This window comes from Ahaetulla prasina, chromosome 1, assembly GCF_028640845.1.
Source record: "Ahaetulla prasina isolate Xishuangbanna chromosome 1, ASM2864084v1, whole genome shotgun sequence".
NCBI lineage: Eukaryota > Metazoa > Chordata > Lepidosauria > Squamata > Colubridae > Ahaetulla > Ahaetulla prasina.
Window position 1 is genome coordinate 238,921,266 of NC_080539.1, and position 25,325 is coordinate 238,946,590.

At 38.3% G+C, this 25,325-nt stretch overlaps 1 protein-coding gene and 1 long non-coding RNA gene across 13 annotated transcripts in view; one reads left to right on the forward strand and one right to left on the reverse strand.

Moving 5' to 3' along the window:
- The first annotated feature begins 536 nt into the window (after positions 1 to 536).
- On the forward strand, positions 537 to 25,311 carry LOC131203616 (uncharacterized). The gene is made up of 3 exons (XR_009156440.1): positions 537 to 744; positions 17,359 to 17,411; positions 23,815 to 25,311. It is a non-coding gene; the product is annotated as an uncharacterized LOC131203616 (long non-coding RNA).
- Positions 6,784 to 25,325, reverse strand: part of R3HDM1 (R3H domain containing 1) — a 94,212-nt gene continuing 75,670 nt past the window's right edge. For 11 of the 12 annotated variants that reach the window (XM_058193914.1, XM_058193903.1, XM_058193886.1 and 8 more), the window contains 8 exons: positions 22,752 to 22,906; positions 22,299 to 22,447; positions 16,981 to 17,084; positions 13,972 to 14,141; positions 13,233 to 13,383; positions 11,894 to 11,973; positions 10,772 to 10,856; positions 6,784 to 7,543 (listed from right to left, as the gene is read on the reverse strand). In XM_058193914.1, coding sequence (XP_058049897.1) covers positions 7,173 to 7,543; positions 10,772 to 10,856; positions 11,894 to 11,973; positions 13,233 to 13,383; positions 13,972 to 14,141; positions 16,981 to 17,084; positions 22,299 to 22,447; positions 22,752 to 22,906 — 1,265 coding nt within the window. In that variant the 3' untranslated portion in view covers positions 6,784 to 7,172. The remainder of the gene's footprint in view (positions 7,544 to 10,771; positions 10,857 to 11,893; positions 11,974 to 13,232; positions 13,384 to 13,971; positions 14,142 to 16,980; positions 17,085 to 22,298; positions 22,448 to 22,751; positions 22,907 to 25,325) is intronic. The other variant, XM_058193941.1, reaches the window with a different exon arrangement.

Consider the following 25,325-nt stretch of genomic DNA (forward strand, 5'->3'; position numbering starts at 1 on the left):
ACCAGGAGACCAGTGAATTCTGCTCCAGCCTCGGGCATGAAAGCCAGCTGGGTGACTTTGGGTTAATCACTCACTCACTCACTCTCTCTCTGCCCAGCTCACCCCACAAGGGTTGTTATGGAGAAAATAGGAGGAGGAAAGGCTGGTATAGGTATGTCCCTTCCCCCATCCCCAGTCCACCCCAGTTATTCCTTATACCAAGTAATGCAGCTGAGATTAACATCAAATAAATATTGGGGATCAGCTCTAGATTTTCTGTGTCTGGATGGACTTTCAGGCTTGGTCCAGAAGAGATCTTGCACCTTAATTAGTTGTGGGATTTTATGGGATCTTGGCTGAATTCCACCAATCTATTTAGAAGAAATGAACTCTGTAATGATTATATATTTTGCTTCATTGGGCTATGTCTTTTGATAATCATAATCGTGCATCATTGTATTGTTTCATGTTAAGTACCTTGTGTTTTAAAATTGGGTTCTTACTGCTTCGTTGAAATGAAACCACTTTGTGAAATTTGTAAAACATTGTTCAGAAATTTTAACCTCTGGGACAGAAATTAATATTGGCTATTGTGGCTGACCTCAATAGGTTATTTCTGTATTCTAAATTACAGGCATTTCAGAAATGTAAACATAAAGCTCATGAAGTTTGACTGGCACTATTGGCTTTGTTTCATTGTTGCCCATGGATTTCATGCATCCTGCCCACTCCTCTGAATGCGATAGGCAGGCAAATACTTAACAGGTGAAATTTTCTCTACTCTTAAGCCTGAAGAAAGTCTTTCTAGCAAAGATGATAGTATGCTCTCAAATATAGCAGAATATGTGTGTCATCCTTGTGATCACTGATAGCAAAGAACAGAATAAGAAGGCTTCTAAAGAAACTTAATTGAAATTTGAAAAACATTGTAATCATGCCAGGGTTCATACTGGATCAACTTTAGTTAAAATAACTTTATTGATTTTAAGCCAAGGTAAATGTTACTCCTATTACACCCTTTTAGGAAACTCCATTAGATTACACATGGTTACCAGACAACATGTTTCTACCAGCATCAGCAGCTGTCTGGGTTAATATTTCAGTCTGAAATTTCAGATATACTGCTCTGTGACTAAGTCCTCTTGAGTTCAGTTGGACTTATATACATGCATATGTTTGCACTGTTAGATCTACATGTGCACATTTTTTTCACATTGGTAGGGATTGGGCTTTCAATTATATATTTTTTATTATAAAGGTCCCCAGGTATTTTATGAGGGTAATAATAAACTTTATTTTAGGAAATAAGTTCAAGTTGCGAATTAGTTTTTTTTATTATTATTATTATGGTATCAAAACTATAATTCTGTGGGGATTATGGAATGAGTCATCCTGCGTTTTAATATAAAGCAGTCTCCAGTCTGAATACTAATCAAGTCAGCTAGGTTTTCCTTTTGTGCTTGCAAAGCTTAAAAGGATTTATTTCTGAATAAACACATATAAGAGTGAAATAATATTTAATTCATTTCTCTTCTTTTCATACTAAAAGAAAAAAATTACCAAAATATGACTGAAGCGATTTTGTGTCTTTGGAACATTTCAATAATTATGTCAGGGGTTCTCAGATTTTGAGTTGTGACTGTTGATATATAGGAGATCACATACAATTTAAGAGTCAGATCAGACCATTGAAATCGCTAATACTTGGCCTTGGATTATCTCAGAAATATTTGGGTGTTTTTGTTATCTTTGGTGGTGTAGTATGCAGTAGTTTATCAGAAGTTTATATAGCAGTGAAATTAAATATTTTTATCCAGTATTTTAATTTTCTAGCATTTCAAAATGATAGCAGAAGAGTTGGAGGTGAGCAATCTATCATTAATGCTTCAAGAAAGTATGATGAAAGTTATGTATCTTTGGACAACACAAGTCTGTTTGTTACTGGAGTAGCATGAACTCAATTATTATTAATCAGAAAAACTGTTCACTGATAGCAACACAGCCAAACAAAAATAAAACATCATATGAAAACAGATGATAGAAACATTGTTGCAGTTTATCCTTATTTTGCTATATAGATTAAAATTAAATTATTAAATGTAAGTGGCATATTTACTTTTTGTTGAAACCTGATTCTAATTAAACTATTAATTTTATTTAGGGGATTGCATAATCTCGTCATTCTGGGGGTCAAAGAATTGCAGCATTTGAGTTCCCCAAATTTAATATATTTTCAGTGTGTAAAGCACCCATTTTGATGAACTTTTATACAATTTTATGGTATGGTTAAGAGCTTATTTATTAATTTATTACAAATTTTATATATCGCTATACTCCAAAATAACTCAAGGCAGTTTGTTGTTGTTGTTGTTGTTAGTAGCAAAGTCATGTCTGACTCATTGCAATCCATGGACAACATTCCTCCAAACCTTCTTGTCCTCTAGCATCCCCTGGAGTCCATTTAAGCTCACGCTGACTGCTTCAGTGACTTCATCCAGCCACCTCATTCTCTGTTGTCCCATTCTTCTTTTGCCCTCAATCTTCAAGAAAGTATGATGAAAGTTATGTATCTTTGGACAACACAAGTCCAGGCCTCCAATTATACCATGAAACAATCAAAGACAAGGTGCCATCAAAGACAGAAAGTTTGCAAAATTACAGATCAACAGGAGCAGCTAACCAGAGCCCCTGCCAGTGAACAACCTACCAGAATCTGAAGGCCCTCTCGTTGCTATTTTTATGAGTGCCACCAAGTTTGGAGCCATTGGGGTCTCTGGAATGTGATCATAGCTGAAGCACTTTACTTCTGCCCCCCCCCCCCCAATTCTTGTGAGAGGGAGAGTTGCAGCATTTTCACCTGCATTGGGCAAACGGGTTGGACATTCTGTTTGAAGGAAGTAATCCTGGAGATATCTGGAACTATGTTGCATTAGGCTTTTTAAAGTCAAAACCAGCATTTTGAATTGTACCCGGAAACCTATTGGAAGCTAATGCAGTACCTGTATATTGCTGTCCTATTTCTACAGAATTTCACTAGCTGACAGTCAGACTGCTCCCGTCTATAACAATTGCAATTTTTGATTGGTCTTCCAAGGCTGGCCCATGCAAAGCACAATGCAATACTTTGGCCTCAGAATTATTAGCTGTGAATTACTGTAACCAGACCAACAAATATACACTTTCCAGCATCTAAAAGCTTGTTAAAATTGTATGAACATGTTGCCACTTTTAAAAAATCTCTCATTTAATTTCCCCCCCCCCCAATCTAATTAAGAAATGAGTTAATTCGGGAATTTTTTTGAAGACTCTGGTATTTCTGAAAGTAATACCATATTTTTCAGACTATAAGATGCACCGAGTATAAGACGCACCAAGATTTTGAAGAGGAAAATAAGAAAAAACGTAGTTTTTGGCATCCGTGTTTCTGTTTTTTGCCCTCCCCGGCTCCCAGGAACACTCTGCAGGCCTCCCAAACCCTCTGCGCATCCTGTTTTTGCAAAAAACGGGCCCATTTTTTGGCCTCCTGAGCCCTCCTTGTGTCCTGTTTTTGCCCTCCCCATCCCCCAGGAGCATTCTGAAGGCCTCCCAAATCCTTTGCATACCCCATTTTTTGTGAAAAATGGCCCCGTGTTTGATGAAAATGGGACGGATGGGGCAGTTTTGGGAGGCCAAAAATGGCCATATTCAGTGTATTAGACATATCAACATTTCCACCCTCTTTTAGGGAGGAAAAAGTGTGTCTTATACTCCAAAATGTACGGTAGTTTCCATTCAATTGGTTCCTTACAGGTCCATGATTTTATGAAAACGATTACTACTAATGGAAGGCTACTGTAATTGTATCCTCATTTTCCTCAAAAGCTGTTGTCTAGAGACACTAGTTCCGATACTCTTTTTTGCACCAAATTACGCAACAAATCTAGCCATTACGCATTACAGACTAGCCAACATTTTAGCTGTGCAAATCCAGTTCCTAAAATTAAACATTTAGCCTACTATGAAAAATTGAGAAAACCATTAATTCATAATCATAACCATGGTACTGGCTGTGGTAGAATGATGAAATCAATGACATATTCCAGCTTGGACGCTATTGGTGGGAGGAAGTATACAAGATCAAAAATGGCTCTAGATCAGGCTTTCCCAGGGAAAAGCAGGCAAGTCTAGAGAGATTCTTGTAAACTGGTGATTCAGTAATAAACTCTTGACTAAGTCTCGGAGCTATTCTGATTGTTTGTGCTTGGTGCTGGCTGCCCAATGAAGTGAATTTTTCTTCACTGGGGGTCTTTAAAAAAAAGACTGATGGTGCTGCTTTAGTGGATTCGGTACTGAGCAGGGCACTGGATGAAATGGCTTTTTAGATTGGCTTCTAAATATTCTTTGCCGTATTAACAATCATCACAATTAGTTTCTTACCTTTTATGAATCTTCATTTCAAATTCACCCACCTTAGTCATCATTACACTTTTGGGCAGTTAACTCAAAGTTTCTTCCCTTTGATCAGCTCCAGAGCCAATTGTTCAAGGACACAATTATCAATATCTAGTTTTACTGGTTTTTCATGACTGGAACTTGTTTTTCTTTCCTGAACATTTAACTGAAAGTCCTCAGAGTTCACTACATTTTGTTTTTACTATCTGATATTCACTTGCAAACAGGTGGACTGCTGCCGGTTCGGACAAACTGGTAGTTGCGACCTGAGGCCCCGGCACTATGCAGTCCTATTTAGCCACATTTTAAAGCCATGTGCATGCATGCAAACCACCCATGTGAGTGAAGCGCATGCGCAGAAGGCACACACACAAGCAAAGAGCATGTGCACGCTCTCACAGTGCTGGATGAACCGGTTGTTAATTTATGTGCTGCCCACCTCTGCTTGCAGAGGTTCTGTATGAGACTCCACAAGCCCTGTGAAATCCAGAGCAATACAGTGATTTTTACTATAGCTAGGCTCATAGAACACTTTAAGCCAAATCCATAAGTGAACTAGCCATTGCAGTTTGTAAACAGGTTTATGCTGTGTGAATCCTGCACAATGTAGTTTAAGCTGTGGCATAGTGTACATATATGTTTTATATATATATATCTTTTGTCATGTTCTCATCATACGCTAAATAATAGCGTATAAACATATTCTTTAATATGTAAAGAAAAGAGAACTGCTCTTATCTACTTTGCTGTTTTTTCACAAACAGATTTTTATTATATTGTACTTAACATTTAGATTTTCAATAAAGGAGAATATTTGTGGCTCATGATGGGTCTTTGGTGCTCTCCAAACTTGGATATTTTCTTGCAGAAGTTTTCATTTCCCAAACTAGGTAACTTCATCACCGATGATGATACCAAGCTTGGGTAATGGAATATCTGCAAGAAAACAACCAAGCTCATGATAGCACCAAGGACCCTTCATTTTCCTTTTGAAATTGCTTCTCAAATCTTGGTTTCAAAGGTTCTAGAAGTCACATGAAAAAACTGTATCGACCTTTCTGCTCCAGACACCATGTGGGCTTGACCCAGACCACTGACATGTTAACTATCATGTTGTACTGCATGATAGATGGCATCCAGTCTTCCCAAGTTTCTTTTTTTGGGAGGAATAAATTTATCAATTCCTTGTAATTGGCCAAACTAGCTAAGACTGCAAAAAAGGCCTGATTGCCTATAAATCATCCTTCAAGTAGTTTCTAGGGCCTAGTATAGGACAAATAATCATACATCTCCAATTATTTTAGACTACAAATTCCCAGAATCACAACTAGGATTGTTAATGACCCGAATTTATGGGAATTTCAGGCAAGCATTTGGATTGTACCAGATGTCCCATGATTAATCAATGACCCACAGCTGAGTTTCTACTATATTCTGTTGTATCTACAACATATATTCCAATCAGTAACTAAAATATCACATTTTTATTAAACCTATCTGTAAGACTTCCATTTTTGTTTCTGAATTTGTGAATAGACTGAAGTTCTCCCATGAAGACCTGCACAATACAAACTCAATAGTTAAAAATATTAATAAATCATTAAAATCTTTCACATTTATTACCAAACTATAATTAGATATATGACCCTTTGCAGTGAGGATCCATCTCCCAACATACCCGTTCTGAACTCTTCTTTAAAACAGCACTCCAGAAAATGTATATTTGTAAACATTTATTTTTCCCAAACTTGCATCAGCACACATTGTACAGCCTTGCAAATTATACAGAAATTGAAAAAGGTGTCTCCTTTATATGTGCAATGAATCAGTTGATGTCCAATGATCCTCTACAAATGATGAAAAAAAACATATCTAAACCACTTAAGAAGTTTCCAGCACTTATCAAATGTGATCACTTACAGTAAAAAAAAAAAGTAAAGAAATAAACATATTGATGGGAACACAATTAAAGTGCAAACTTTTTACCATTTGGAGAGTCACCTTTTAACCGTTAACTGAAAACTAATGGGTTCCAGTTAAAATCATTGGTGATGGTCATTTTTTTTCCCTTTTTAATATTTATTCTGTTGGAATAGAAACAAGATGCTCAAAAGTAGAATTTATTGGCAGTTACCATTCACATTTCCTAAAGAAATCTAGAAAGGGAAGGGGTGGAGAAGGTCTTCAGTAGTTACTGTAGGACTCTGTTATCTTGGAGAGGAAGAAAAGGGAGGAAAAAATGAGCTAATTTCTTTGCCTTTTGCATATTGGGCTAGAAAGAGTGTAATTCCCTTGAAGCTCTTCTCTCTTTCTTTTCTGACCCCAGTTCCCTGCTCTTAAACTGAGAGAAGCGTGCTGGCTTTATACAAAGGGATTACAAAATGCAGGTAAGAATATGGTTATTTCTCGTGAATAAAAGTTTGCTGTACAACAAAGCTTTGGATCTGGTACAAGAATTTGGAAATATAAAATAAAAGTATTACAAAAAGGGATCTTTAATAGCATTCATTACAGAAGGCTGACTGTCCGTTTTATCCTATCACAGCCGTGTTTTGTAAGTTGATGATTGAACTTAATTTTTTCCCCCTGCATCTTCTCCGGGATCACTGGGTTTAATTCTTAAAAGACTTTACTGGTGTCTGACATCCAAGGGGTTTTATGAAGACAGTAACAAAAAAAAAACCATAAACATCAAGCCAATCAAGTAGAAGAGAGATAAGGACATGGAAGTAATAAAGGCTGAATGTTCAGTGCCGTAACTGTTACTGAGAACTAGCTCTTTCCAGGATGTGAAAGTCGTAATGCTTTTTGCTTGTTCTCAACCTAAACTTGTTCAGTGAGTTACTTTGTTTCTTCAATGCATTTTGGGCTGCAGACATGGTGGGAAACGTTGCCAGGACTGTATACGTGGATGCCAAGTCACTAAGTTTGGAGGGTTCCGTGTTTACGTTGCTATCTCCACTCCCACAGTAGCGATGGTGGTGTTGGTGTGGCTGATGCACTTGCACCGATGGAGGGTCTCGTAGCCACCGAATCTTGGCACCAACTTTAAGAAGTTCCACAAACAATTTTTCAGCTTCTGCGCGAGTTATTCCCTCTGGCAGTTCAGTAATTTCCAAAACTTTTCCTATAACTGAAGGAGAACACAGGATTTAAAATGGCTGTTTGGGATGAATATCCTGGTGCTTTTACTAAAGAGTGGCCCAAGTACAAAACTCTTGTGATTGCCTGGCAGTAAAATATTGTATTCGTTCCACAACCTATCACTATTCCAATTTTGGGATCTGAAAAGGGAAAATGGGTTCCATAATCAAGGGATAGCCACTTTAAAACATATTTGATGGAGGCTTGTAGCATAATGAGGAATCATCAGTGTTGCCATACTTTAACAATTAGGGAAATATAATTCAGTTTCTTTCAACTTTCTTAAAGTTCAAGACTAAGCATTAAGTGACTATTAAAGGAGCTAGAATTTAATGTAACAATACATGCTTTGCAGAGTCTTTTTTTTTTTTGCTATCACTGTTATAACAATGTTCATCTGTTGAGGAAAGAGGAAACGGCTACTTAGCCTCTTCTCTAATAGTAAGATCTAAACTGAGATATATTCACAGCATTCACTCTATTGAAATGGCTAAATTCTTAACTGCCAAAAAGAGATGGTTTAAAGCAGTGGTGAAATCCAATTTTTTTTACTACCAGTTTTGTGGGTGTGGCTTGGTGGGCATAGCAGGGGAAGGATACTGCAAAATCTCCATTCCCACCCCACTCCTGAGGGAAGGATATTGCAAAATCTCCTTCCCCACCCCATTCTGGGGCCAGCCAGAGGTGGTATTTGCTGGTTCTCCGAACTGCTCAAAATTTCCGCTACTGGTTCTCCAGAACCCGTCAGAACCTGCTGGATTTCACCCCTGGTTTAAAGAGTTATCGGTCTACAATACCTCAATTGTAAAAAAAAAAAAGATTTTACATACATGTACCAGGTGTGGCTGCAACATGCACAATATTACTACACAAGGGCTACTATGTACAGGCCCAACGGATCCAGAGGGTTCCTGAACAGCACTTAGGGAATTTCCCAGCTACTTAGAAAGCAGTTCTGCAAGCATCTGTTAGCCTTGGATAATGGAGGTGACCTAGGCCCTTGACAAGATGGCTCTTGAATGGCCCTTCTCCTTTCACAGAACTTGAGGGGCTCCTTAGTTTACCAAAGACTTTCAGGAAGTGAAATGGGTGAAAGGATGCCTGGAGCAACTCTAATGCAAATAAGGAGTGAGTATGACCAACTACAAGTAGAGTTTAAGCCTAAACCTACTCAAGGGGGGTACTTCTCATTTCATCTGCATAATGCCAGCCAGCTGTGCTATTTAGAGTAGCTCAAATTTAACGATGACCAGGAGGATCCACCAAGTATGGAATATGATCACCTGGCCAATATTTTCACGGATGGAACAGCTTGCATTTGCTCTTAGTTGGAAGCTGTTTGGGTGGAACAGAGGGGTTGAGTTTCCAGGAAGTGGACTTGTGAATTTGATCCTTGCTTTGCCTGGCTAATTTAAATGGCGTTGGAAAGAACTGGGTACAAGCATTGGAAAGAACTGGGTACAAGCTGAAGTAAATGCCTCTTTATAAAAGAGGGAGATTCCAGTTCGCCTAAAAGAAGTCTATCCTCTCTTCAAAGAATCTGACCTGGATCGGACAACCACTGCCTTACATTCAACCTCCTCTTTGGAGGCAAGTTGTGAAGAAGCTGGCAGTTCAGTAACTTCAATAAAGTGGCAATTACAAAGGGCTCTGGAAGAAATGGATTATCTTATCTGAACTCTTGTCAGTCAAGCTGGGAGATGCAATGGAGCACCTTGGTCTTGCTTCATAATGACATACAGAAAGCATGGACAGTGAGAATGCAACCATCCTTCTACTAGTCCTCTTGGCAACTTTTGATACTGTTGATTATAGCAGTCTTCTGGACCATCTGTAAGGGCTGGTAATGGGGGGCATTGTTTTACGATGTTTCTAGTGCTTTCCAAATAGTCAGTCATAGAATGAGAGGTTGAGTCTTTTGGTGGCCTTATAGGGAATGCCCCAGAGAAAAGTTCTCTCCCACTCTGTTCGACATCTAAATGACACTCCCTTGAAGACCGCCTGGAAACGCCAACTGGTACAAAACACAGCAGCCTATTTATTATATTAAATTAATACTTGATTTTTATAGACAATTTCAAAGCTTGGTTATATATTTGAAGGGCTATACCTTAAGTCATGCTCTGTTGCAGACTGTTCCACAGTTACAGTACATAATGAGCAACTGAACACACCAACTGAGGCAGTAGAATTGGCTAGGAAAGGCCACTGCAAGTCAGCAGAAAAAGGAAGGTATAGACACTAAGAAATAGAAGCTGGTGAGAGAAGGGGATGACTCTCAAAGGTATGAGAAAACATACCTATTCATTTAAGACCAAACTTGCCCCCTCCTGTTCTGGAAACATAAGATTGTCAAATCAACTAAATCCAATCAATCACAATCTGGGGTTCATGCTTGTGTCAAATAAAATTTCAATTTCTTATTATTACTATGGTGCCCCACCCTACACCTCATGCATATTAATTCATTTTGGGCCAGCAGCCTACAGGTTAAGAACTACTAAGGTAAGTTGCATTCATCTCCAGATCATAGTTATGCCTACAGAGTGGCATGGAATAGAGATATACCGTATTTTTCGGAGTATAAGACACACTCCCCCCTCCATACACACACAGTAAGTGGGTGGAAATGTCTGTGGGTCTTATACAGCAAATGTTGCCAAAGCCCTGGGCACCTGCTGGCCCCCACCCTTCAGCTTCTGCCTCCTAGCAGTTTGCCTCCTAGCAGCAAACAGCAACAGCATGGTCAGCTTCATCACAGCCTAATTTAGCACGAGCAGCTGGTGTTGGATCTGCCTCCCAGAATACCTCCTATCAGCTGTTCCAGGCTGCGGGGATCGCCGCCACCCATCACCACTGCCACCTATCGCTGCCTCCGCATGCCCCATTTTCGGCCTCGTGTCTCCCATTTTCGGCCCGTTCTAGGCAGCGGGGATAGGCGCCAGTGATCCCCGCAGCTTGGAACAGCTGATAGGAGGTATTCTGGGAGGCAGATCCAACCACCAATCAGCTGCTCGTGCTAAATCAGGCTGTGTTGAAGCTGACCATGCTGTTTGGGTTTGCTGCAAGGAGGCAAGATTTTTTTGTTCTTGTTTTCCTCCTCAAAAGCTAAGTGTGTCTTATACTTTGGTGGTCTTATAGTCCGAAAAATACAGTAATATACTTCAACAGTACTACATTTGCATCACAGAGTTATACCAGACAATGAGGTACATGCCTGGTTCTCCCGCACCAAGATCAGCTGAAGCAGCCTTTTTAGCCGGTTTTCTTCCTCTATTTCCATGTCTGTTTCCTGGCTGACACTAAAATAGGAGTGAGGTGATAAGAGAGGAGGGAGTGGGGGGGGGGGAAGAGAGAGAGAATTTAGATGCATATACACAAAAAAATTGATCAGGAATGATATTTCTTCTACTTCCAACATACATATTGTCCAACCACAAAGAATGAAGATTGCCACATGATCAAATTTAATGGAGCCATTTAAATGATATATTACAGCTTCTTCTTGGAACGAGATCTAGCACCCTGTAACTTGAATTCATGAAACAGAGCTATGCTTTTAACTTTCATTTTTTAACTGTTTAACTATTTTAAGGTCTTATGTTTTATTTGTATTGTTGCCTGTCTTCAAAGTCCTATTGACAGAAAGGTGGAATATAAATAACGAATCATTTATTCATTGCACTGGAATGTTTTTAATGATGTCCAAATAGCATAACACCAAAGCTCCTGATTTGTTGCAGGTAATTCAATATGGGCAATTAAGTAACTTTGTGATTGTTTATCTCCAAATCTAGGTTTAACTGGACATCTCTGATCACACACTAGTAGCTCTAAGTGTTATGCTGTTTCAAAAGGCAAATATAAGCTACGTCTGCAGCATTAACTATCCATTTAAGTCACGTTCTATAGACTTAAGGAACAATTATCCAAGACTTACTTTAAAGAGAAACTGAAATGCACAGCATGCCTAAAAATCACTTTCTAAAGTCAAAAGTTTGACTTTTCTCAGTCAAAGTGTTTGATACAGAACACCATCAGCTCTCATACTTTGGCCACCTTATGAGAAGAGAGGACCCGTGGGAAAAGATCCTGATGGTGAGAAAGGCTGAAGGCAAATGGAGAAGGGGATGGCAGAGGATGAGATGGTTCGATAGTGTCATCGACACAATGAACATGAATTTGGGCAAACTCCAGGATACAGAGGAGGGCTGGGAAGCCTGGAGTGCTATGGTTCATGGGATCACGAAGAGTCGGACATGACTTAGAGACTGAACAATGACAACATTTATGTTATTCTGTTTGGTAACCTGCTGTAAAGAAAGCCGCCTTTTCGTACCTGTGGACCTGCTATGTGCCCGTGTGGCAGAGAAGGATTGTACTGCAAAGGCTGGCCAAGTAGGGGATATCTGGCATCTCCTGAAGAAATACACAGAAACAAGATAATTTCAACTTCAAATACCAATGCTATTTTATGTTAAGAATAGATAACTGAAAAATTAAAGAGTATTTTGTACTCTTAAGTATCTATTTTTAGCAAAATTTTGGAGGAAAAATTTAATTTAGGGAACTTTTCATTAAAAAAAAAAAATTCCCAACCCTGCATGGCAGCATGGAGAAGTACTGCATATTATGGTCTGGGGGTCACAGGGAAGAGTGGGCTAAGTAAAATAAAATATGTAATTGTACAGTGATTACATCATAATCTGGAGGATACAAAGATATTTTCACAGGCAAAAAAGACATCAGGATTGCCAGCCCCAAACACTGTAAACCCTTTTATATGAAGTCAATCAAAATTAGCAGAGTATACTAATGAACAGCCGATCAAATGATGTTGGGAGAGATCCAGCCAGGCTGGTGGAGAGGCCTCCAGCAAGCAATGAGGCTCAAGTCCTTGCGCACTCACAAGGGGTCTGGAACAGAGTCCCCTTAAGCTCCATAGAACCTCATCTATCTGTTCTCAGCCAAAGGCTGTCAGTCAGAGGAGTTTCCTGTATAACACGCAGAATGTAATAAAGTGGTAAGCTTGAACCTTATATGGGCAGGTCTGGTTACCTGTGCCTGACAATAAAGACTTCAAGAAAACTACAATAACCCACTGAAGCCTGGCCAATGGTCAGTGAGGATGCAGAGTGCCCCAAAAGTGTGGAGGCACATAGGTTGATTTGACCCTTCTGATAACACAATTGAAAATCTCTGACACAACTTCACTATCCAAAATTCATAAATCCCAAATTGGTAGCAAATAAATTGACACAAGCTGTGTCCTTACTTAGCGGGCAGTTGAACAGGAATAACAATGGGAAAGCCTCTGTGGCTCAGACTGCTAAGACAGTCTATTAACAGCAGCTGCCTGCAATTACTGCAGGTTCTAGTCCCACCACGCCCAAGGTTCACTCAGCCTTCCATCCTTTATAAGGTAGGTAAAATGAGGACCCAGATTGTTGGGGGCAATAAGTTGACTTTGTATATAAATATACAAATAGGATGAAGACTATTGCTAACATAGTGTAAGCCGCCCTGAGTCTTCGGAGAAGGGCGGGATATAAATGCAAATTTAAAAAAAAGCAAAACTTCCTTTTTTTTTCTTGAAAGAAACAAAATGTAACTTCCTAGTTAGCTTTTAAAAGTAGTAATACAGCATAATCAGTTATTTAGCAAATGGGAATTCTTACCTTGTCCAGGAACGAAATGTCGTGAGAATGGGGGCACGAGAGGAAGAGGTGTTAAAGTGGGACGGATGTTCTTCATGTTTGAAAGCTGAGTTGGTGCCGGTGACTGAGCTGGAGATGTGGCAGGGCTACCTATTTGTGGACTATGTTGTAGCTGTTAATTTAATGACAGAGAGAAAATATACAATCTTGTCAGAGCATGGGAAAAAATACGCCTTTAGTACACTCGGGGGTGGGTGGGTGTCTAGTTTAAATCATCTTTGCTCAGTACAAATCATTCTGTGATGTGCAACCCAGTTGAACTCTCACACTTAGTAATTTCTTGAAAGCATGATTCTCCTTTCCTATAGTTATGAGGCATAACATCAACGCAAGTGACAAACAAATGAAGAGAAAAATGCTATTTCTACACATTCTTGGATACTATGTAGAAGGATCAATACTTTAGAACTCTAATAATCTTCTAATCTCATTCAATGTAACCTTTTGTTAATTTTCCTATGGTACTGGACTTTAGACTTGGATGACTTCCTTAATATATCTTGGGATGGGGGATGGCATTTGAATTATGGAAAAGTCAGCCCTTCCCAGATCCAAAACCAGAATGAATTTCTTATCTTTCATCCTTCCTTCAAAGTCTAAAAATTCAATGTGGATAACAAACATTCCACAACAGCCTTGTAAAAGAGAGGTTTCCCTTCCTGAAAATAACTAGGTTTTCCAAGCACAGGATAAGTTATACCTGTGGGCAATTCTCCAATGAACCAAACTCTGTTGATTTCTGCCCTCTTTGATGATCACAATAATATTTATTCTGCTTCCACTGAGGAGGGGAATGGGGCCGAGGCTGAGGATTATTGGGAATATTGAGCTGCATCATTACCATTCCTCCACTGGGTGGTGGTGCTACTGCTGCAAAACAAGATTGGAAAGAAGAGGTGTTAATATTTCTCCTTTGCCGTTCTGAAAACTCTAAACAAATCTGCCTGTAGGTTGATGTTATCAGTCAAGGCCCTGCTGAATGCTCTGTCAATGTCAGACTTGCAGTTAAGAGCGTTTTGATTCTAACTCCTCTGGTTCTGTTCTAACTGTGTTTGCCTGCAGACAGACACAGTTTGCTTTAGAGGATTGGAGCAGAGGACTTTGAAGCAGAGTTGGGAGCAATGGGAGGGTAGGGGGAAAGGTAGTTCTTGAATAAATAGGAGTTGGAAGGACCTTGGAGGTCTTCTAATCTAACCCCCTGCTCAAGCAGGAGACCCTATACAAGTCCAGACGAATGCTATAATCATTTGTAGCTGATCTGGTACATTGGATTCTAATTTTAGGGATTAGAGGTAGTGATAAATGTAGGAGTATGTTTACTTGTTTTCACATTCATAATTTGCATTGATGTGTACTTAAACTTCCCAACGGACTATTAAATGTAAATAATACATGATATTTGTTACATTCTTTCCCCCCTTTATTAACCATATTGTTGAAATGAAGATCAAATATCTGTGTGATAAAAAAGTCAAAACATTTCAAGGGTGTAATGTGTTTTTGTGGAACTATATTTAACAATCAGTATATTTTAATTATCCACTGTAGAAAACTTGAATAAATTTACCCATTGTTTAGAGTCTATGATAATTGAATTCTTGCCCAATTTACTTGCATACTTTTTTAAAAAAATTATGCTGTTTGAGATGTTTAAATTAACGTTTAATTTAATTAAATTAACAAACTTTTTTTAAAAAAGGGTTCCCATTTGGTAGAAGTGTTGAGCTCTTGTGCAAATAACACTGAATATAGCCCAATACTTTGGACCTTCTGCCATGGAGATTTGTAGGACTCCACTTTATTGTGACTAGAGGTAGAGGGAGATAAGGCAACTTTTAACTAATCCCACCCCCCATTCATTCTATTTCTCTCTCACACACACACCCACGCACGCATGTACTCATACACACTTCTTGAAAAGTTGCTTTACAAAACTGAACAGCTGAAAAGATGGCTCAAAATAATTACCACTGCTGGAGCTCAAACACTTCTACCAAATGGGAGGGCCTTTGTTTTTAAGACTGTTTATTTAATTAAATTAAAAGTTAATTTAAAAATCTGTTCTTGGGACTCTCATACAGCATAATTTAAAAAAAGTACCGAAGTAAATTTTGCAAGAATTCAATTATCATTGACTCAAAATGATACGTAAGGTTATTCAAGTTTTCCACAGTGGATAATTAAAATATACTAATTATTAAATATAGCCATACAAAACTATATACTCCCTTGAAATGTTTAACATTTTATCACAGAGATATTTAATCTTTATTTCAACAATATAGTTAATGAAAGGGGGAAAATATAACAAATATCATGTACTGTACTATTTACACTTCGTAGTCCATTGGGAAACATCAATGCAAATTATGCATGTGGGAAAAGTAAGCATACAGCTACATTTGTCTCTACCTCAAATCCCTAAAATTAGAATTAGGTGCACCAGAACAGCTACAAATGACTACAGCACTTGTCTGGACTGGTATAGTGTTTCCTGCTTGAGCAGTGGGTTGGATTAGAAGACCTCCAAGGTCCTTCCAATTCTGTTATTCTGTTATTGTTAGGGAAGAACTGTGAGAAATCTCTTTATTGAAACTTCAGGCATTTAGTCTGATTTGCTCTTTGTTGTTGAAGTGTGGTATTACTACACGCTTAGATCTAAAGAGCTCTCTGAAGTCTTGCTCTTGCTATGCATTGTCCTAAGTATTTAAGAAAAGGACACGGTGGCTCAGTGGCTAAGATGCTGAGCTTGTTGATCAGAAGGCTGGCAGTTCAGCAGTTCGAATCCAGGCACCGCAGAACAGGGTGAGCTCCCGTTACTTGTCCCAGCTTCTGCCAACCTAGCAGTTTGAAAGCACATAAAAAATGCAAGTAGAAAAATAGAGACCACTTTGGTGGAAAGGTAACAGCGCTCCATGCACCTTCGGCATTTAATCATGCCAGCCACATGACCACGGAGACGTTTTTGGACAGCGCTGGCTCTTCAGCTTAGAAACGGAGATGGCCACTGCCTCTAGAGCTGGAACGACTAGCACACATGTATGTGGGAACCTTGTATTTACACTTTAGTTTCACAGTTAGTTTCTTCAGACTGTAGTCAGGTTTTACCTCATCTAATATTGAATCATCTCATCTTGCTTTTTTTCCAGATATTATCAGTAGATGGCCATTTCACCACCTTTTCTGTGGGAAAAAATGTTTTCAAGCCCTCTTCTCTCTGCCCTCTCTAAAAAGCCTTTATTCCAAAAACTGTCTACAGTCAGTTATCAATTATACTGACAAATTCCCTGACACTTAGAAGCAGCTTTTTTTAGTATGCAGGAATAGATGAAATACTTCTGTATCATGTACTTAAAATTAAGTGAATTTTAAGACCATATGTACAGTATTTAAAGCCAATACACTCTAATTTCGTCATTTATACCCTGTGTTTATTTAGTATACTTCAATTTAATATACATAATGTTTCCAATTTTACCCCAGGAACGCAGCGAGATAGGCTGGACTGAGATGGAGTAACAAGCCTCCTTTCATACCTAAGGGAGGACTAGAATTCAATTTCTAATGCAGCACCTGAATCCCTGCATCAAAATAACTCTCTTCTAATTCTTTGCCATAATGCACTGGTACAAAAATGATCTTTTTTTAAAAAAAAAATCTAATTAAGCGAAGAAGAATGGACTAATTTGTTAGTGTTCTGTTTTCACACCTGCACACTGTTGTCCTTGGAGCTGTTGGGAATTACAAGGTGATGTTGTTCTAGGAAACTGTATCTGCTCTGACCCTGGAGGTTGAAGATATGCCACTGAAGAGCTGCAGCAGATTGGAAGAGGAGGTCGGGGGGGGGGGGGGGAGAAAGTAAGAAAAAAGAACAATAGGAGCATATTAAATCCTAACGTTCATTTCATCCATAATGCTTTAAACTTGATGAAAGTTGCAAGTTTAATCGGGATTTACACAGAAGCAGACTTCATGCACTCCAGAAATTAAAATTAATGGTTGTATTGTTTCTCATGACCTTCTTTTCTTATAAAATAGTAAATGTCAATAATAGATTGTCTAGATTAATTATCTTTTGGTCTCTTAGGAAACAGATGAACAAGTTCAACTGAAAGCTGAGAATATGTTCTAAATTTACAGGTATTTGATTATTTTATAATTAAACAGGTTGTAGAAAATAAATTATCTTTACTTTGTATCTTAAATGGAATACATTAGACTTAACAGCTAGTTAACTAGTTAACTAGACAGATAGACAGAACTGCTATTTTCCTTTTTCTAACTTTTCTGTGCATTATTTGAAGAGTGACTTTTGTAAAGGTGACAAGGCTTTAAAGACTGAAGTTAATTTAATATATCATAGTGAGTTGTTAGATGATGATGAACACTACCACCACCAATGTAAGGCATGCAAACATCAAGGTAATCCTAAATGTAGAAAAACAAACAATACAGAAATATCCAGTAGGTGTTGTGGTCTACCAGCAGCCCGCAGAGTCGGACAGTGGGGAGGCTGGCAAGGAACATGAGCCAGTCCTGGAGTCTGGGGAAAGCCCGGACGAGGGCTCTGTGTCAGAGGCTGAGGTGGGGCCAGGGCCATCTGGGAGTGATGCACGGACTCCGGAGCCCTCAGTCGGGCAGCAGACAGACAGAGGAACAGGAGGAGCCTTTTCCTAGTGCACACATGCACAGAGCTGCCAGAAGGCAAGAGCAGCTAAAGCAAAAGGGACGACTCGAGAGTAAGACCAGGAAATGATTGCCCCCTCCCGTAAGGCTTAAAAGAGAAACAAAGGCACTTGGGCCTTTTGTAGGAAAGCAATGTTGCTAACTCTGTTTCCATCTCTTGTTTGTTTCTGAAATCCGTGGGGCTTTGCCAAGTAAGGGTTTTGACAGGGTGTCAAAGAAGATAAAGGTTGGTGATTATCCCGAAGGACTTCTTCTGAAGGACTTTTTTTGCAACTAATTGGGACTCAGCTGGAAATGAACATTATTCTCAGCTGTTACAATAAAATAGGGGTTTTTTGGGATTAATTGTGTTGTAATGACTCAGTAAGACTAGGTCACAACAATAGGCAAGAATGATTATAACCCTACTGAAAGTTTATGTTTAGGTCACAATGACTTCAAAATGTTTTATTCTTCTCCGACAAAAAAACCAAGATGGGCCAAAGAGTTAGCACTGCATTCCCCCCAAAAAAACCTTCCTTTGTATTGTTGCCTTCCTTTCCTTCTGAACTCTTTTATTCAATTTGTTTTTCAACACCTATTGCCATATCTCCATTTGCACAGTACCACAGAACATTGCTCCTTAAAATACTGTAATAAATCTAGCCGTTTGAAATTTAAATTTATTTAAATTAAATTATTTAATTTAAATAAATAATTATTTAAATTAAAATAATTTAATTTAAATAATTGGATGTATTTAAATTAATTTATTTAAATTAATTTAAATACATCCAAACATTCAGAATCTCTATTTTTATATGGAAGAGTTACTTCCATGTCAATAAGGGAAGAGGACCTCAGACTATCAGCCAGGTCAGGGAAAAGATACCATGAGGACTACTAGAACTCTATAGGAGATCATTATAAAACATTAAAAGCTTTCCCCTCCCCCTCTTAAATCACACAGAATCAAAGCAGACTCGTTTTTAATTTCTTTTTCATGCTTCTTCCTTTCCTACAACTGAGTTGGCCTTTGTATCATTTCATAATGGTTTCTGCCAATGGTTCCTGCAATTCCTTCCATCAACATTTTCTCTGCATTTTTGTACAAGAAACAATTACCACCTCATGGCTTCAGTATTACCCGGCATGCTGGTTCAGAAATGTATCTGATGACCTTTTATAGAGGCCAGCTTTGCCCCAAAAAAGCTTAATAAAAGAAAATTGCCTCAATGTCCAAATAACGCATGATCCAATACATCATTTTGTTGTTACAGAGTCTTTCATTAGTGTCAGTGAAATCAATATATTTTAAATCAGAAAATCAAGGGATTATCTATAGAATAGGGCAAGGAAGATATTTCATGAAAACAAAACAACAGGTAATTAATAATAAAAGATACATTTTGTTTGAGTCACATACAGATTAAAATCTCAAATGTAGGCTTCAATCCCATATACTCTTAAATATACTCTTAAATTCCTCTGAACGTAACTGGTATATACAGCTGTTTTGAGACTACATCTGTCTTCCCATTTTCTCCTGATAGAGCTGCAATCCTAGCTGTGCAAATTACAATCTTCTACATGATGGCACAAAGGAAACAATGCAGTCAATAATAAAATTTGATTTTGTCAAAGATATTGAACAAGCTGCATTTACTCACAATCTAGATCTATATTTACTATATGCTATACAAACCAAGCATAATTTTTCTTCCTAGTATTTTCCTACAAGTGCAAGGTCCGCTTTTTTTTCTGATTAAGCAAGAGTTGATCTATTGGTTGTGACAGGAACTAACCAATCAGCTTGTTGCCCAAGCCTGACATCCTGGGCTGAGAGAGTGCCTGGACCCAAAGCCATCCTGGGCTGAGAGAGAGCGACTGGCTTGAAGTCACTCAGCTGGCTTTCATATTTAAAGCAGGACTAGAACTCACAATCTTCCGCTTTCCTGATGCCTTAATCACTAGACCTTAACCACCAGAACTCTCTGTTGCACAAACCAAGCACATATGATTAGGAATTTCTCAGGGTAGGTGGGTAATGAAGCCTATTTCCTTACCATCCACCCCCAACTAACGCTGTTCTGTAACATCATTACAGACTATGAGATTAAGAGCACATCATCAGTATTTTATAGTTAAACTGAACCACAAAAATAAATTTCCATATTTATTTCATTATTAAAAATTAGTCAGCACACTTATATTAAGGAACAGGAATCAAGTCAATGCGCTCTAAATATTTATGCAGGAATATGTACTTGTCAGAGCTGCCGTCTTCTTGCTTCAGCCCTGGCTTTGCATTGATGCTAGTCTGCTATGAATCACAGGGGAGAGGGGGGTAAGCCATCAGGAGTGGGGAAGACAGGAAACAGAACCCATCCTATGTGCAGGCTAGAGACATCAAAAATGTGGACGAAGGCTACCTGGCCTGGAAACGGAATGCGGCCGCACATCAAAGAGACGCCAAACCTCATAACGGCTGCTAAAACACCTACTTTAAATTTTATTGGAACTGGCCGGGGGGGGGGGGGGAGGGGGGGAGGGCTTGGACAAGGGGAGGAATAACTTAGGGTTACTTTGCATGGGAATTCTCAGTGCTAAGCTGTAGCCACTTGGCATTAATAAACGAATACCTTTCACTACGAATGGAGTTGAGGGTCTTTCATTATTAGATGACCGAGCTGGGACAGGCCTGACATGACTCTTTTAGGCTTGTATGCATATCTGGAATTTGAGAGCATGCTTTCAGAGAAGGGGACAAATAATATTGAAAAGCTGATATATAGATGCTGAGTGCATTGACTGTTCTGTATCAGAATCCCCCTCCCCTTAAAATAAAAAATCTTTCTAAAGATAGCAGAAGTGTTTATTCACATTCCTGATGACTCAGTCATATAGAACAGAAATAGGAGCCTTCTGCAGATTCCAGAAATATGTTTAAGAACAAAGTACACTCTCATGCATATTCATATAACAGGGGTTATAAAACATGCAACAGTAACCCAGAATTCTTTTCAATGCTTGCTTTAGAAATGACTTTCTGTCCATACATTGTTTGGCATTATATCTGAACTAGCATACCTATCTTACGGCTCTTGAAATAAATCAGAATCTTAGCCCAAGAACAAACTGTGCCTTAATATGCATTTGTACTGAGTTGGGAACAAGACAGAGATCCCAGCTGAGATGCCATGTAATATAAACCTAGACAGTTTTCTTGTTTTATTTAGTCATTCCACTAACATGGAATGTAAGGTGGAAGCAAATGGGAGGAACACCAGCACGTTCGCTTGCTCTTGGTAAATGGCTTGCAAATTAAGCTAATGCGAGGAGGAGGAGGAGGAGGAGGAGAAGAAAAGGAAGAGGACGAAGAAGAAGAACAACAAGGCATGATTCCCATATCCTGCACAGTAGTTTTTTTCTTCTCAAGCCCTAGCTCAGTATTTGCACCATATTCCAAATTTCTTCCTTTTATATAACTTTAAAAATTCCCAATGTAGTTTTCTTTGGTTTTAGAGAAGCACTATCTCACAGCAATATCCAAAATATCATAGACAGCTGTGACTCACTCCTACTCCCTGACGTTAGCTGATTTAACTATTCTGTGATTCTTCGGTAGAACCACCACCCGCATTTTTTTTTTATTTTTTATTTGGAAAGAGCGCATTCCCCTGCTTGGCAGTGCAGTTCACCAGTTCGTTTTACCTCAACAATAAGAGATACTTAAGGCATTACCTGAGGTTATTTTGGGCATCCACTGAGAAATAGGGCAGAACCTCATGTATTATATATAAAGAAGAGCAGCAGTCAAAGTCTTTATACTGTGGAGAAGGTGAACTTTTAAAAATAAATAAATGCATGCATCCACTGAGGATTGCAAGGAGTCCAATGATTTTACGAAACAAAATAGATGCATTTCAACCAATAGAGGTGGCTTAAATGCCCTTATTCTGCTTATAATTTCTACAAAAATCTCAAAACGCTTGTGTTTCTTTGAGTGATATCGCTTTCAGTTTCCATGCATGCTCATACAGGGAAGAACCGATTCATAGTTTCTCATCCCAGAAGGGAAGGAAGAAGCACAACACAAATTGCTGGACATGGACCCATAGTATTACATGAAACATGGAGAATTCCAATCAGATGCTATAGTGCAAAATATAGAATTTAACCTCAACGCATAAAAAGGAGCTTCCTTTATGTTTAAGCATTTATATAGGGAGAAAATGTTTCTGAAAACTAAAAAGCCACTCCATCCCATTTTATTTTTCCTCATGGCTTCTTTGACCACAATCTTTTACTAAAAAGCAACCTCCCATTAAGATCTAATCTAAAATCTTAAATTACACTCACCTTAAATTATTCTGCTGTCCAGACGGAATGACACTATAGTAAACAGGCATTCCTGATGTGGGGAGTCCTTGGTTTGACTGATTGGGAATAACCACTGGCTGCTGATATGTTTGTTGGGACAGTCCTTGGGAAACTGGAGCCATGGAGACCTAACAATTAAGCGTATGCCAGGATTACCAATAGTAAGCAGAAACGTACACAATGGCAGTTTATTCATGCAAAACAAGTATACAAGGCAACTAAGAGTACTGAAGTCTAGTATTCACAAAAGTATAAGAATCCAGCAGCTATGATGACCCACTACAGATTGCACGTGGATAGTTACAAATGTGAATTTTCATCTGGATAGAATAATCTCTTTCAATTTCAAAACTAGAAAAAAAAGACAAAAAGGTTCTTTCTGAGCACTGTATTCGGCATAACTACTTATATTTTAATGGTATCACAGCTTACTTGATAAGATGGCAGGGGAGGATATGGAACAAGTACTCCTTGAATCTGATTTCCAATGTTGTTGGGTTGGCCTCCAACTAGATTTTGGTTTTGCGACTGCTGGACACCAACTAAACCCTGGTAGTTTTGCTGCTGGTTAGGCATAACTTGGTAACCTGCAAGTATACAAATATTTAAGACAAGGATTGACAGGGCAAATGAAAAAATATATATACCCAAGTATTCTTTAAATATAATGACTACACCAGTTTTTCCATGGATTCCATGGTACTTCAAAAAAAGCCACATACACCAACAGAGATAATTTATGACTCAGTAATATTTGTGTGATAATGATCAAAATCTTAGCTGTGGTTTATTGTGAATGACTATCTATAAGCTCCCATTCATAACCAGTTAATCTGCCTACCAGCCTGATGTAGACATATAAACATTTCATGATAGAGAGATGCTATACATCATGTAGCCACAGCTATCTCTAGAAAACAGATAACAAAATTTAGTTAGGAACATTGTGTTATATTTTATCTGTAGAATCCTGTTTTGCGAAGAAATAGATTGAATTTAACTCTATTTTATTAAAGTTCCTTTTCCCCATTTAAGATAACTACTTCTACTTTGGAGTTTGCTTGGAACATCTCTTCCTATATTTCATTTTTAGTCTACTCATTTGTACTGTCTTATGGATTTTCTGGTAGGTTAGTGACCCTGTTCAAGGTAACTCACTCTCATCTATCTATCTATCTATCTATCTATCTATCTATCTATCTATCTATCTATCTATCTATCTATCTATCTATCATCATTTTCTCTATCTAGCTATCTTTCCATCCATCCATGTACCTACCTACCCTACTTACCTGCCTCTTAATATTTGAAGTTTTTAAATGTATATATTTTACTTATATTTTAAAATAAACTTTCAATTTGCTTTTCTCAGGTGAGATTATCTCTAGCGACGATGACCTGTACTCACTAGTTATATAACTATAAAGTACATAGATATGAGATCAAATTATAAAGCTTATTTCCTTTTTTGAAATGTGTATCTCTTAATTGACAGAAAGGCAGCACTGCAGCACAGTCTTCTCTCACACATTGGAGCCAGGGAGAGGATGCCATGTGAAGGTCTCTGGAAGACAGATTGTGACAGCAACTGCTAAGCCTTTAACACAAAGCAGGTGGTCAAACCAGAGTGTAAAAGGGCTGCCAAGACTTCCAACAAATAATAGCCACAACATTTTTCAGCTAAATCCATTTGTATTTTATTTTCATACAGACAACTGGATCAAAACTAAATTTATTTGCTGAACAGCAGTCAACAAGCAACTTTATGTTTTAATTATGCCTGATAAATAGAAATAACTATCAACTTTAGCTTAACTATAATTTGTTAGTTCTGACTCATGGCACAATAGAACAGTGCTTGTGCATATGTGCATTTATGTGCTTGTCTGACTACAGATAAATCATTTTTCTAAGACTCAAAACAGCCCTAAACATACAAGGAGTATGAATATATTTTACAGGTGAAGCTTCCCCTACTTCTTCTAATTGTTTTTCAGAATTGTTGTGGGAAGCCTCTTCAGCAAATCTGAAAATCTCCAAATTCTCATTGACATTATTTAAAAGGCAGTCTCCAGTTTAAGAAACCATCACGTTATATAAACACATCACATTTCTTGAGGCAGAATTGATTTTCTGAATTGTTTAACCAGTGTTTCTTGATCTTCATAGTTTTCAGATAGGTTAGCTGACTGGGGAATTCTGGGAGTTGAAGTCTACCCATCAGAAAGCTCCAAAGTTGACATACAACAACTTAAGAAGACTGAGGAAATGTTCAAACTTAGGCACCTGTTTCACACTGATAATGAATTCTTCATCCAAGTCAAAGAAAAAATATACAGCTACTAAGATGGAAGACAATTATTTTATTATTGAGTGGAACAAGTTTTTTAAAAAGGCTTTACTTCTTCCACACAACTAGAAAATTATTCACAGGTCACTTGCCAGTCAACCAACCAACCAACCAACCAACCAACCAACCAACCAATCTATTACAGTTCATGTAAAGGAACAAAACATAACTTATTATGAAGATGAAGATTAAGCCGAGTATAGGTTGGAAGCCACAAAGCTCTCTTGTGAAGGGAAAGAGGATTCCTTCCCAACAGACAACCTTCTCTGAATTTTCTGGCAGTCAGTCAAAGTTAGTAACAATCCTAATTGTAATAAAGAGTGCAAAAGCCAAGGAGAGGGAGAATAAGGGACATCTTAAGCTGTTGAGGAGAATGTTTCCCTTTAAAAAAAACCAAAACCCTACTACCCAACATTTACTTTCATTTTTCCAAAAGGAATAAAGGTGGTAATGGAAGAGAGCAGAGCTAGTGTCTTAGTTTTCATTCTCATCACCAGAAATGTTCAACATAAGAATAATGCTTTGAAAGTTTTTAACTAGCGATCTTTGGTTCCTGAATAAGGGACTGACCTGGGGTACTTAGCCTTTTTTATAATTCCTAATTCCTCTCCTATCAAATTATCTCTTCCTTCCTTCCTTCCTTCCTTCCTTCCTTC